The sequence below is a fragment of the Coffea eugenioides genome, chromosome 5 (genome assembly GCF_003713205.1).
Source record: "Coffea eugenioides isolate CCC68of chromosome 5, Ceug_1.0, whole genome shotgun sequence".
NCBI classification, from domain to species: domain Eukaryota; kingdom Viridiplantae; phylum Streptophyta; class Magnoliopsida; order Gentianales; family Rubiaceae; genus Coffea; species Coffea eugenioides.
Genome location: NC_040039.1, coordinates 48,320,606 through 48,333,237, shown reverse-complemented (window position 1 = coordinate 48,333,237; position 12,632 = coordinate 48,320,606). Strand labels below are relative to the sequence as shown.

The 12,632-nt window shown below is 38.6% G+C and overlaps 2 protein-coding genes and 1 pseudogene across 4 annotated transcripts; 2 read left to right on the top strand and 1 right to left on the bottom strand.

The window, feature by feature from the left end:
- The first annotated feature begins 605 nt into the window (after nt 1-605).
- LOC113770469 (squamosa promoter-binding-like protein 3) lies at nt 606-2,997 on the top strand. Of its 3 annotated transcripts, none has more exons than XM_027314935.1 (2): nt 606-1,297; nt 2,490-2,575. In XM_027314935.1, the coding sequence occupies exons 1-2, from the start codon at nt 828-830 to the stop codon at nt 2,557-2,559; spliced, it is 540 nt and encodes a 179-aa protein (XP_027170736.1). In that variant the 5' UTR covers nt 606-827; the 3' UTR covers nt 2,560-2,575. The 3 variants fall into 3 exon arrangements, with proteins under 3 accessions (XP_027170736.1, XP_027170734.1, XP_027170735.1); XM_027314933.1 differs by having other exon boundaries at nt 620-1,297; nt 2,506-2,997; XM_027314934.1 differs by having other exon boundaries at nt 629-1,297; nt 2,536-2,997.
- Nucleotides 2,998-5,279: 2,282 nt separating this feature from the next.
- LOC113771922 lies at nt 5,280-7,387 on the top strand (annotated as a pseudogene).
- Nucleotides 7,388-8,088: 701 nt separating this feature from the next.
- LOC113772045 (probable protein phosphatase 2C 39) lies at nt 8,089-12,107 on the bottom strand. The gene is made up of 5 exons (XM_027316583.1): nt 11,843-12,107; nt 10,337-10,585; nt 9,830-10,106; nt 9,164-9,318; nt 8,089-8,615 (listed from the first exon to the last, which is right to left on the bottom strand). Exons 1-5 carry the CDS (start codon nt 11,873-11,875, stop codon nt 8,478-8,480), a joined length of 852 nt encoding a protein of 283 aa, XP_027172384.1. The 5' UTR covers nt 11,876-12,107; the 3' UTR covers nt 8,089-8,477.
- Between the last annotated feature and the right edge of the window lie 525 nt (nt 12,108-12,632).

Sequence of the window (12,632 nt, the reverse complement as noted above, 5' to 3'; positions counted from 1 at the left end):
CATCAACTAAGTAAAAATTTAACAAATTATAGTCTGATTAGGAAAGACAGGGAGAAAAAAAATAGGGGGGGATATATCTAAAAATATCCCATTGCAGTTGCAAATGATCCTTCCCCGGTCACCACATGTCACCTGAATCCACCAAGTAATCCAATCATTGAGCGTGTATCCACGCGACAAGACTGAGAATGGGGATTTATGGGCACCCTGTTCAACTAAAACAAGACAACACGATTTATAACACTAATAACTATAATTTGACCACCTACGCCAACTACTGTTAGCCTCAGCCTCAGCCTAAGTCTCTAAGAGCAAGCCAGAGCCTTCCCCTCCTCCATCTGTTAAGCTACATATTTCTCAAACTACCCAAGTACTTATCCCAATTCATTATTCCCAAAAAAAAGAAAAAAAAAACACACACACACACACTAACAATCGCAGAAGGGCATGCATGATTGCATATTGCCTATACAAATACAAGAACAACTATACAAGCAGACAAAGGGGCTTTGTACCCCCAAAAAGAAAAAAAAGAAAAAAAGAAGAAGGATGCAGACAAAAGGAGCTAAGAAGAGTGCGGAGAAATTGTAGTGGTCCTCACTCCCTCAGTTCTTTTTTCTCCATCTCACTCTCTTTCTCTAATGTTGTAGTATTGTACTAGTACTACTTTTTAAGCTTTGTCTCAGCATGCCTTCAGTTCCATTGATTACTCTTCCCACACCCCATATCTTTCAAGTCTTTCTCATCCTCCTCTTGTAGTCTTCTCACTCTAGTTTCTTGAATTGAATTATAAGAAAGAAAGAGCCCTCCACAAGGTCGCTATCATCATGGAGCCTCACATGCACCACCTTAGGCAATCATCATCAGCCGTGCATTCCCCGTTTGCTCCAACCAAGAAAGTGACGGAAGAGGCAGAGACTGACACAGAGGAGGAGGAGGAGGAGGAGGAAGAGGAAGAGGTGGAGGAGGAGGAGGAGGAAGAAGAAGATGGTAATGGTGGTTTTGGAGCAGAAATTGAGGTGGAGCCTGAGCTTAAGAAGAAAAGAATGAATTTTGATGAGGGTCCAAGGAAGAGGGGTTCAGGAACTGCTGCTGCTGCTGCTGAAGGTGCTGGTGGTGGTGGTGGTGGAGGGGTGGCAGTGGCACCACCGCCGGGCTGCCGGGCGGAGAATTGTAAGGCTGATCTTACTGATTCAAAGAGCTACCACAAGAGGCACAAGGTGTGTGAGTATCATGCTAAGGCTGAAGTTGTCGTGGTTGAAGGACTGAAGCAGAGGTTCTGTCAGCAGTGCAGCAGGTTTGTAGAACTCGACTCATTAAGACAATTTTTTCTTTTCCTGCTTTCCCAAATCCTCTATGCTTATTTCCGAATTAATAGAAACATAGTTACGAGCTGTTTATCTCATCGTACCTCCTCTGGAAGAATTAACCATGATTAGGAAAATATTAATGTGATTAAATTCATAAATTAAGTTTCTGTTGTCTTGTCACAGGGAAAAAATGGGAAAAAACAAACCCATAATTAGGAAATAAGATATGCAAATGTGTCAAAGCTGTGACTAAACATGCAATGAAGTACGCAACCGTGGCCTTCTTTGTCGATAGATCAAGTGTCCTTCAGGGCTCGAATGAACTACTGATTATCAACTAGGAATACTACATCCTAAAATGCTTCAGATGAAGATTAAAGAACAATCCTTCAGATAATGTTTAAAGAGCATCTTGATTTGTATCACTATACTTGTGCATTACTGAACAAGTTGGGAAAATTATATGGTGTAGCTTCTTTAGATAACTGTTAAGTCTTCCAAACTAAAATTCCAGCTGGTCATCAAAATGGACTCGTATGCCACGATGTAGCAGGGAATGTATTTTTGTCAATGTTCCGCCAAAGACCTTTGAGCCTTCGACCGTACATCAAATAGTGTACTTAAAATGCCTCCTACTTCAAGCATGGCCAGTTTTACTGACATGCCGTCAGGGAGACTGAGCTGTGATGTATCCCAGTCAACGTTCTTCTGAAATATGTTTGGTTATTACGCTGTATACGAGTGACATTTTTTGTGAAATTTCCCAGTAACACAGCAAAAAAAAAAAAAAAATCATTCAGTGGGATCTTGGAATTGAAGACTACTAGTTCATAGAGTATCTGCGTAATGGAGAACTTAGCTTTCTGAGAATCATGTTTGACAAAAGCTGTGTACAAGGAACTCCTGACTAAAAATGGATCAAGCAAGCCCTAAACAATTTTCATTAGCAGTGATGAAGAAATTTGACCATACTCTGGTACTTCAGTTAGTTCAGATCATAAATATTCTTTAGAAGTCCTAGTATCTCCGGGCTTTTTTCTTCACAAATTTATCCTTTCATGATAGCTTCTATCTTGTTTGATCTTTATTAGGATAAACAAATGCCAGTTGATGGGCTTTTGGCTATTTTCTGCCAGTTATCTTCCTCTTGACAATCTTTTGCTTTTGTTATCGCGTAAGTTCTCAAATTTGCAAGGTCCAAGACTTGGTTATATTGTCTATCCAGATTCCACGACCTCTCAGAATTTGATGAGGCAAAGAGAAGTTGTCGCCGACGCTTAGCAGGACACAATGAGCGACGCCGCAAGCACTTTACTGAATCTCGTGGAGAAGGATCAGGACGACGAGGATCGAATCCGGGAGCCAAGAAAGATCAATGCAGGCAGGTTGATGAAAGAGGAAGAACCCCAATTGTTTTACCAGAGAACCACCAAAAACTCCACATCCATTAGGCAGTCATTAGTTGCTTACTCTCTTCTGTCATCCTATGGAATATTTATGCCATTTATGACATAGCTTCGAGCCTAGTTAGTTTGTACAACTTTTGATAACTTCTACTTGCAATTGTTTCACTTTTCTCCTCCATGCGGTCTGTAATGGGCAGTATTGTCCTAACTTTAGCAGTTAGTCCAGACTATTTCAGTGTTGAATCTACCTTCAACTCCCCTGTGAGGCGTAAATATTTGTTCTTCATAAGGCTGAAAGATGAACCATGCTTCCCAATACTCAAATCGAGCTTGGCTTGGTAAGAGCTCGCTTTCAAGCTTGATTTGTCACTTAGTCAACCCAAGGTTGAACAACATTTTATGTTCGGCAACTTTTAAATTTGATTAAAAATTCATTCAAGTTATTTTCGGCAAATAACAAGTTAAATTTAAATAAAATTTTGAAACTCGTTAAAATAATTCAATAAGTTTGAATATTAGGATGTTCAGTTTGATTATGCTCATTTACACCCCAGTTCTTTATCTCTAAGTTCTAGCGCACAGATCTACATTGTTTACTCCAATTCTGTGGCAAATGTACTGTCCAGGGAATCTTTTTTTCCCTCTTTTTCTGTTTCTTTGATTAAAATCTAAGCAATGTGGATTCATTATTTATTACATTATAAAGCACTAAGCTGCAATATCAAAACAATTATGAAACTTACATGCAAAGGTTTCTGTTTCCAGCTTGTGTGCAGCTGAAGAACACTCTTCAATTTCCAAAGCGGAGAGACAATTTTGGTAATAGCAGTAACATTCTGAACTTGAACTCGAAATGGATTACCATTTCTCTCGTCGGCTTTCCAGGATGGCGGGATCCACGATTCATGATTTCACTACTTACCTGATCCACGGACCTTATCATCAAAACAAAGGGGCATGGTTAATTTTAAATTCAGCAGATTAATCAGTTGAGTATATTAGAATCTCGTCATTTCTTTCTCCAAGGCCTATTAACATTTGTCATGGATAATCCATCATTTTCTGCAAAGAAATTTACCTGCTCTCTACAGTGCTTCCTTCGTTAAGACCAGACTTAAAATACGATCATAAACGGAACAACAATAGATTCAACATTTCACTATTTCAATAAAACGTAAGAAACCAAGGCTGCACGTCAGTTTTGTACCCTAAATATAAATGCTTTGGAAAGCTCTGCCTATCTAGGGGCTGGGAAGTAGTGTAAATAACAGCATGTTTGAAATTCAGCCAAAATTGCCTGCAAGATCAGAAGATTATGCTCAGAATCCAAGGACTTCTTTTGCCATCAGCTACTATTACTATGAGATACTGATTCTTCTCCTAATCTTGTTCCCTTGCCTCTGCCACACCTTGTTATTTTCTTTTCTTTTATTCCTTTTCTTTCCAAAACAAAACCATAATGTGTATAATGGAATTGTTTTGACACACATTGTGGTTTTGTGTTGGCCCATTATGAAGAAGCTGGTCATAACCTACTGAAAATCAAGCTAGAGCCTGGTCAGGAGATGGAATTGTGTATTATGTCGTTGGAGTGCTGCAGCCAGAAGAGGACTTACCTTCCGTAATATGGACTTCTTGGCCAACGGTTTTGCATGATCAACAAGATTCATCAAGAAAATTTTGAAAAATGCTTTGTCTAACAGTACTCTATGATCCATCGACTTGAGACAAGTAAACTGCGTAATGTGGCCAAATTTTTTGCCTACTTGCTTAGCACTGATGCTTTACCTTGGCACGTTTTGTCTTACATACGATTGACAGAGGAGAGGAGACAACATCTTCTTCCCGTATTTCATCCAGATTCTCTTCCAGGAATCGTCTGTGCACCTTGGTATCGGCTTGCTGAACAAGCGGCTAAATGACCCTACAATTCGGGACTCCTTTGAGTGGATTTTTCCCAAGGATAATCCAAGAAACACTAGGTTTTCTGTCAACTTTTTCACATCAATTGGTCTAGGTGGTATTACGGAAAATCTGCTAGAGCATCCGAAGAACATGCCTCGCCTTGCCATGCAACAGCAGAAGCCTCTTTCTGAATCTGATGAATCGGTACTTCTAGTTCTCATGAGTCAGATTCGTCTGAATCATCCTCGAGCTTGGAAGAAAGTGAAAGCGATAGCAAAAATGATGATAGACGTAGGAAGAGTAGGAGAAGATGAGAGATACTTCTGATTAACTGGAAACACAAATGTTGTTATCTGGATTAATTACAGCCTCATTTACTGTCCCAAAAAAAAAAAAAAGTCTAGTGGTAATTAAGGACATTAATCAGTAGACCTTGACACTCAGGTTTCTTCTTGTCAGATTTAAACTCTTTCATAAACCAAAAAACGAATAGCAGTAGTATCCCCTTGTTATTTTTGCATAATGAATCAGATGGACAAGAAGAAGAAGCCGTCCAAGCCTTGTATGAAGAATTGTAGTAGCACTGCACAAGGAGAGAGCAAGGATATAAGAACAAGAATGAAAAGATGGAAAGTTCCAAAGCATGTGACGGAGATCCATGAGAAGCTCGCTTTACTTAACACAAGCTGAAGAGTGGAGAAAAAGGGAAGAGGAGGAGAGATTGAGGGAAGAAGAAGAGGAGAGGATCAGGGAAGAAGAGCTTGAAAGATTGGCACAAGAGCAGAAAAGTTTGAAGAAGGAAAGGGAAAAAGAAAAACGGTTGAAGAAAAAGCAAGAACGGAAACTCTTGACGAGTAAGCAAAAGGTAGAATCTCGTAGATTGGAGGCACATAGAGAACACATACTACTTGGGATGATGGTGCTGATCTTAAACTGCTCAGGAGAAGTCCAGATGCTGAAGTAGATGTTGATTCTGGTGATCAGGAGCCTAAACCTCCAATGGTCATTAAGGAGTTCAAGGCAATCCCACATTTGAAATCTCAGATTCATCCTGAAGCTGAGGTTGTAGAACTAAAAGGTAATTCCTTTAAAGAAGTAGGAAAATTAGAATGTCATCTCCGCTCTCCAATCTGCTGCGTTATGGGTCATGTTGATGCTGGGAAAACCATGTTACTTGATTAACTTCGTGCCACTAATGTTCAGGAAGATCATGTAGGAGGCATTACTCAACAAATTGTCAGGTTTGTGTGACATTCCAGTTCTCTTTGTTGATATCATGCATGGCTTGAAGCCCCAAACAGTCGAATCCCTCATTATTTTGAACTTGATGGGCACGCAATTCATAGTCGCGCTCAACAAGGTTGACAAACCTTATGGATGGAAAATATGCTACAATGCACCCATAGTGAAGGCAATGAAGCAACAGTCCGAAGGTGTGCAAAATGAATTCAACAAGAGGCTGACTCAGGTTATCATACAGTTCCAGGAGCAAGGAATAAACGCTGCATTGTACTACGAAAACAACTATATGGGGGAGACATTCAACATTGTGCCTACTAGTGCAATTAGTGGTGAAGGGGTCCCAGACTTGTTACTCTTACTGGTGCAGGGGGCTCAAAGGACTATGGTTCGGGAACTTACTTATCAGAACCAAGTGCAGTGCATTTGTTTTGGAGGTTAAGGTTGTTAAAGGACTTGGGACAACCATTGCAGTGGTCTTAGTAAATAGTCTGCTCCATGAAGGAGATCAAATAGTTATTTGTGGCACGCAGGGTCCTATTGTTAATGGAATTCGAATAGTATTGAGTCTGACACCCCACCCACTGAAAGAGCTCCGAGTGAAGGACAATTGTTTGTGTTTGTATAGAAATCAATGCTGCATAGAGTATCAAAATTGCAGCACAAGGTCTTGAGAATGCTATTGCTGGCTCTGGGATTTTTGTTGTGAAGCCAAATGACGATGTGAAACGTATTAAGAAAGAAGCAATGGAGGATATCACATCAGCCATGAATAGGATTGAAAAAAAAGGGGAGGGAGTATATGTTAAAGCTGCCTCTCTTGGCTCCTTGGAAGCCCTCTTGGAATTCTTGAAGAATCCTGCAGTTAATATACCTTTCAGCATTATAAGCATTGGCCCTGTGGATGAAAAAGATGCAAAGAAAGGAGCATCATGCTTGGGAAGAAGAGAGAATATGCTTCCATTTTGGCTTTTGATGTCGAGGTCACGCTGGAAATTTGGGAACTTGCAGATAAACTGGGTATCGAATTGTTCTGCGCAGATGTTATTTATCAGCTGTTTGATCAGTTTAAGCCTCATATTGATTATCTCAAGGAGGAGGAGTAGAAGAGAACTGCCGGAGATGCAGCATTCCCCCGTGTTCTTGAGACCATACCAAACACCGTTTTCAAAAAGAAGGATCCCATTCTTTTGGGGGTGGACGTCTTGATGGCGTTGCAAAGATTGGAACTCCACTATGTATTCCTCGAAAGGAGTTCATTGATATTGGCCATATTGAATTAATCAATAGCAGTGACATACCAGTTGATGATGCCAAGAAAGGTCAAAAGGCGACCATTAAGATCATTGATCGTTGTCCTGAGGAGCAGCAGAAGTAGTTTGGAGGCATTTTGGTATTGAAGATGAGCTTGTCAACCATATCACTAGGGAGTCAATTGACATTCTTAAGACATATTTTTGGGAAGATCTGTCTAGTGATGAGCGGAAGCTGGTTCATAAGTTGAAATATCTTTTCAAGATATTATGAATTAGAGCTTCCATTAGAGAGAGAGAGAGTAAAAAAAAAAAAGGGGAAAATGAAAAAGAAACATCCCGTTTGGATTGTTATTTTTAAGAATTTTTGTAAAAAAAAATGTATCGTATCAATTTAATATGTGTGAAAAGAAAAGATATAAAAAGATGATTAGAAAATGTGTTCACAAAAAACCAAAAAAAAAATTCGTTTAGAAAACTGCAAATCCGAACAAGGATTTCTTTTACAGTTTCAGCACCTTTGGTTTTTAGCTTATAGTTTCGAGCGGACCAACTTGCATGGAGACTACCCTCTGAAATTGCACTCTGAATTCTTTTATGAGATGCTCCAAAGGGGCAGTTTGTTGATTATCCCTATTGCATACCTTAAGCGGTCTCTCTTCGCTCTTGCATACACTCTTAGCGCATAAATACAATCATGGCAATTACGGTCCTCATTTAGGAAGAAGCTATGTTCTACACCTTTCAAATGAAAGCCCCAAGGGAACGAGGAACTAGCAGAGTCCTGGACTCTTGGGACTCGCATAGTGTATTTGCTTGAAAAAAAAGACCACGGTTCTTTCCCAAATTTGTCTTCTCAATCTCAAAAATCACTTTAAGATGAACATATGAAGAATCTGAATCAGTACGAGTGATTGCTCAGAAAGTGAACAAAGACGAGGGATGTTTCATATATGAAAGAACAATCAGTAAAAATTCAGCGAAATTCCAAACAGTTACATTTCAGAGAACAAATGTGCTAACGGCAAAACTTTACTGCTATGTACAACAGCACGACAGCAACCTTAACCAGTATATTGTACATTTAAGCTTTCGAGACGATAGCAAGTATAGGGAAAAAAAAAAAAAAAGGGGTTGTAAACCATCACGAATAATCAACATGCTGAGACAGACAAATGATGAACAGAGTTCAATTTACTTGGGAGCTTATACACACGCCACTGTACTTTCTCTGCACATTTTTTTTCAAAGACAACAAGCACTTTAAAAACCTGTACAAAAACCAAGAGGTCCAAGGCCAATTGACTGGACAATTGAGAGAACATATCAGAAAACTACAGAATGAGAATAGTAGGCCAGAATTATCATTTGAACTTGATGACTATACATGATATATCATCACTACTTTTCCTTGCTACAGCTTCCTCATTAAGGTGCTTTGCTGCAGCCCGAGCTTCCTTTTTGTCTTTCACACAGTCGACTGCCTCTTGATTTGACATTACCTGCCATGAGAATTGCAACTTCTAGCACATTTTTTCACCAAAACCAGAGCGCTAATTTAACAAGTAGCTGCAGTGCTTACAATTCAATCAAATATCTCCAGTCCAAAAGAACCACCGAAATACAACATCACCTAATACATTGTTTAGCATAGGATGGTGAACATATCTCTTCACTTATTCTTATGCAGGATACCCATCTTCCCTCATCTAGTTATATTCAGCATTTCAATTCTGTTTGATGCTTAAAATCCCCTGTTTTTAATCATCCTAGAATAGAAAAGATTTTTAGGAAGTATTCTTCCTGAAATTAATTGTCTATGGCAGCTTCAGAGTATGTTCACTCTTATCCATTTTAAGCATGCACCACAATAACTTCAATACCACGAACACGCATAACTAAACATCCCATCATTTCATCCATGAATGGACACAGTCCACCATGTCACTTGATTGCAGATAAGATTCAGCAAAGTAATATCCTATATTAACAGCTAATAAATATAGAAAATCACAAATATGAGTTTAATTTTAAAGATGAGAAGTTTGACCTTCCATATGCCATCACTAGCTAAGATAACAAACTCCGTATCGTCATCTATGATCTCTACAGAAACATCCGGTTCAGAACTGAGGTGTTGCTTCAGGCTCTTATCACCAAATGCTCTTGCAACTGCTAACTGTCCATCAACACGTGCAACATCACCTGAATGATAAGAATCATCAACAAATGTAAGTCAATTGATAAGAGCTTCGTACTACCGCCAAGTCTATGTTCAGTCAAAAGTACTAAAAGATCTCTTAGATCTTGAGAACCCAACTAATTCTACTATTGCTAAGGCATGACCTTGGTCCTATGAAAAGACTGCAGCATGTGCATAGGATACTCTTTCATGAAGCATTCTACCAAAATAACTCTTGCATACCACTAAAGTTTGAAATTTGAAAATAATCAAACACAAAGAGATACAAGTATCATCGAAGGTCCAAAGCCAACCTATGATACCGAGAAGAAGAGTCTAGTAGCAAGGCTTCCCATTCTTAGAAACCACAGTTTACTAAGCTTCAAGATTCTCATGTTACAAAGCATGACAAGTCAAAGTCACCTTGGTTAAATGTTGTAATTTCATTGAGAGAGGCACAAGAAGCTGCAAGTGCAACAGCCTCCAAAAACTGTAACTAGCATTTCATTTCTGCTTACTTATAGAGTTCCATACCTGGAAAGTTTGAAACAAATCCACCTCTATTCTCAATGTTTCGCCTCTCTTTATTAGGTTCATGATCAACTGAAAGCTGCTTTGCTACCCCATTCTTGCAGAGGACAGCACGAGAGTCCCCAACATTAGCCACAACAAGTTTTTGACAATTAATTAATATTGCCGTGACTGCAGTTGAGCCACCTTTACCCAAATCAACTGCTTTCTCTAGTATTGTAGCATCAGTGATCCGATATGCTCTTCGAATAGCATTTTCAGTTTGAGTCCAGAAGTCAGGCTACACAGAAGAGGAGAAAAGCATGTTTAGATTCTTAAGATTGAGAATCATCATACTGCAATCAATCAACCAAGAATAAGACCCCCACAGCAGTGAAAAAAGTACAGAACTTTTACAGGACAGCCATTCTCTTGAAGGAGAAGAAATTTAAAAAGGAATAAGACGATCTTTTTTGGAGGTAATAACTATTAAGCAAATAAGATAATCTGTTCTACAGAAGTTTACATTACCTCATTCAAAATGTTGTCAAACAAATGAGACCGCAAGTAGTCGGGAATTTCATGACCAAGATGACCATCAAATATCGCAAACAGACCAAGCTCATTGTCACCAACTTGCTTAAATTGTGCAAAAAGATAATCCTCCATAGCATGATGTCCTTTCCCGGCAACTGTGTGATAACCATGAGTAACATGTTTGTGCATTTTACTCTTACCTTTTCCTGTTTCAGATGCAGATGAACCTAAACCCACTTTTTCCTGCAAAATGCAAAGCAATTATTTCCTGAGATGGTATTTTGTCCCTGATTTACTGTAGAGAAACAAAAGAGAATTCAGAAGCAGTTTCCGGGATTGCAGCAAAACTGTACTATGTATCTTAACAGAGTAATGGAATATTGAAGCATTATGCAATGGAAGAGCATTATTTTAACATTCACTAAATTCTTTTCCTCCTTTTGTTTTACTTTTTATTTTTGGGGAGAAGGTCATATACTGAATTCGAATCTGCCCAACAAAGATATTTTTAGAAATGGGGAGAATGTAAGACCATAATAATATCCAGAATGTCAGTTTTAGGAACATGGTCATATATCCTACTAAAGTTGAACTTGTTTCATGAATGTAATGAATAAAAGACCATGCTATATACTAAAAGCACAACAAAGTATACATGTTAAGGTCTGCAAAAATGGGAAGCATTATCATTCAGTTTAGCTTTAGTTACATCTTAGGTTATGAATATGCTGTCTTCCCACAAGAAGTACAGAAGCCATCATAATAGTCTGAGATTCAAGAGGCTAGATGCTAATAGACTGACATAAAGGCGTCAATTTAACAAAACTACGCTAAGATATGCACTGAATGCTAGTATGCCTTGTTTTACAGCATCTATTGGGCACCAGACGGCCCCTGCTAAAGGATGGTTTAAAGAAATGCTACTGATCCCAAAGAAAGTAGAAGAGCCGGGGAAATTCAAGATTGCATTTTTATGGTCAGTTAGATGGGAAACTAAGTCAGGTAACATCCCTGCTAATATGCATTTGATTCAAGAAAACTTCCTTTTAAACCCCTCGACTATCTAATACTGTGATAAAGATTAAATCTTTTTAAACTTTCATTAATTTGGTTAAGCATAAACAACCTTATCCAAAACAGAGTCATTTACTTCAGACTACTTATCTACACTCTACCCAACTAAAACCCCTTAACGAGGTAAAACATTTAACAATACGGTTCATGAAGCATTTCTTCCTAAGCAAAGTCAACATTTGAACATGTAACTATGGTAAAATTCCACCAAAATGAGTACCAGGTTCCCTCAATATGGTGTTACAACGTACAAGAATGCAGGTAATACATGATCAGAGAAGTACAAACCGCATTATTGTGCACGTGGGCCTTTTGTAAATTGAAAAATGGATGCAATTTTCGGACTCCGATTAAAAAAAAAAAATAAAAAAAAAAAAATGTATCAATATCCCGACCAATACTAGGGTAGGAGAAGTTTGTAGGTACCTTCATTTTTTGCAACATTTCTCTGCCAGCCATGGTGAGAAATTAGACTAATTCCCGCGGATCTTGTATGTAGATGTAATAGATGATTATTGGAAAATAGTTTGATATTGGTGTGAGGCCAGACGAGGAAGACAAATGAAGAAATTGTCAGAAAGAATTGAGAGAGAAACGGGAGGTGAGTTAATGAGAGACAACTGTGGATGGAAAGGGCTGACGAGCCTCCCATTCCCCTCCAACCATTTGACACGCAACATTTTTCGGTTCCTCCCCCTGTGCCCTGTGCACTCCAGTCCAATCCCGGCCCTTTTTGCAACTATCGATGATGACGTGTTAGGGCCATCAGGTTGGAGTCTTCTTTTTCTTTCTTTTCTTTTTCTTTTTTGGCTTTTTCATTTATTGATTTTTCCTTTTTTTTAGTGCCCTACGAAAATTTCTCCTTTTTCCTATTCATTCTGATTCTCTTTTTCTTTTTCTTTTTCTTTTTCTTTTTTGGGGAAGTCGTTTTGAGTTAAGAACGATACAGTAAAATATTTACATGACGAATCAAGGTAAAATAATTTAGGGATAATTGTAGAAACCTCCCCTGAGGTTTCTAATACTAGCACTCATCTCCATATGGTTTAAGAAATAGCACTGACCTCCCTTGAACTTACTGATTCTTTGCATATTTAATCCGGGCTAGAAAAAGTGCCATTAAAATATTATTTTAATGAGTGAAATGAGAAATTTGTGCCAGATTTGCTAACAAAAGATTGTAAAATTTTACTTTTATACCCTCGTTATTTGGAGA

Excerpts from the sequence above, each read along its gene's own strand:
- LOC113770469 (XM_027314933.1), top strand. The coding sequence starts at position 828 with ATGGAGCCTCACATGCACCACCTTAGGCAATCATCATCAGCCGTGCAT. Across the intron at positions 1,298-2,505 it reads TTCTGTCAGCAGTGCAGCAG|GTCCAAGACTTGGTTATATT; the intron begins GTTTGTAGAACT and ends CAAATTTGCAAG.
- LOC113772045 (XM_027316583.1), bottom strand. The coding sequence starts at position 11,875 with ATGGCTGGCAGAGAAATGTTGCAAAAAATGAAG. Across the intron at positions 10,586-11,842 it reads AAATGTTGCAAAAAATGAAG|GAAAAAGTGGGTTTAGGTTC; the intron begins GTACCTACAAAC and ends TGCATTTTGCAG. Across the intron at positions 9,319-9,829 it reads ATTTGTTTCAAACTTTCCAG|GTGATGTTGCACGTGTTGAT; the intron begins GTATGGAACTCT and ends CTTATCATTCAG.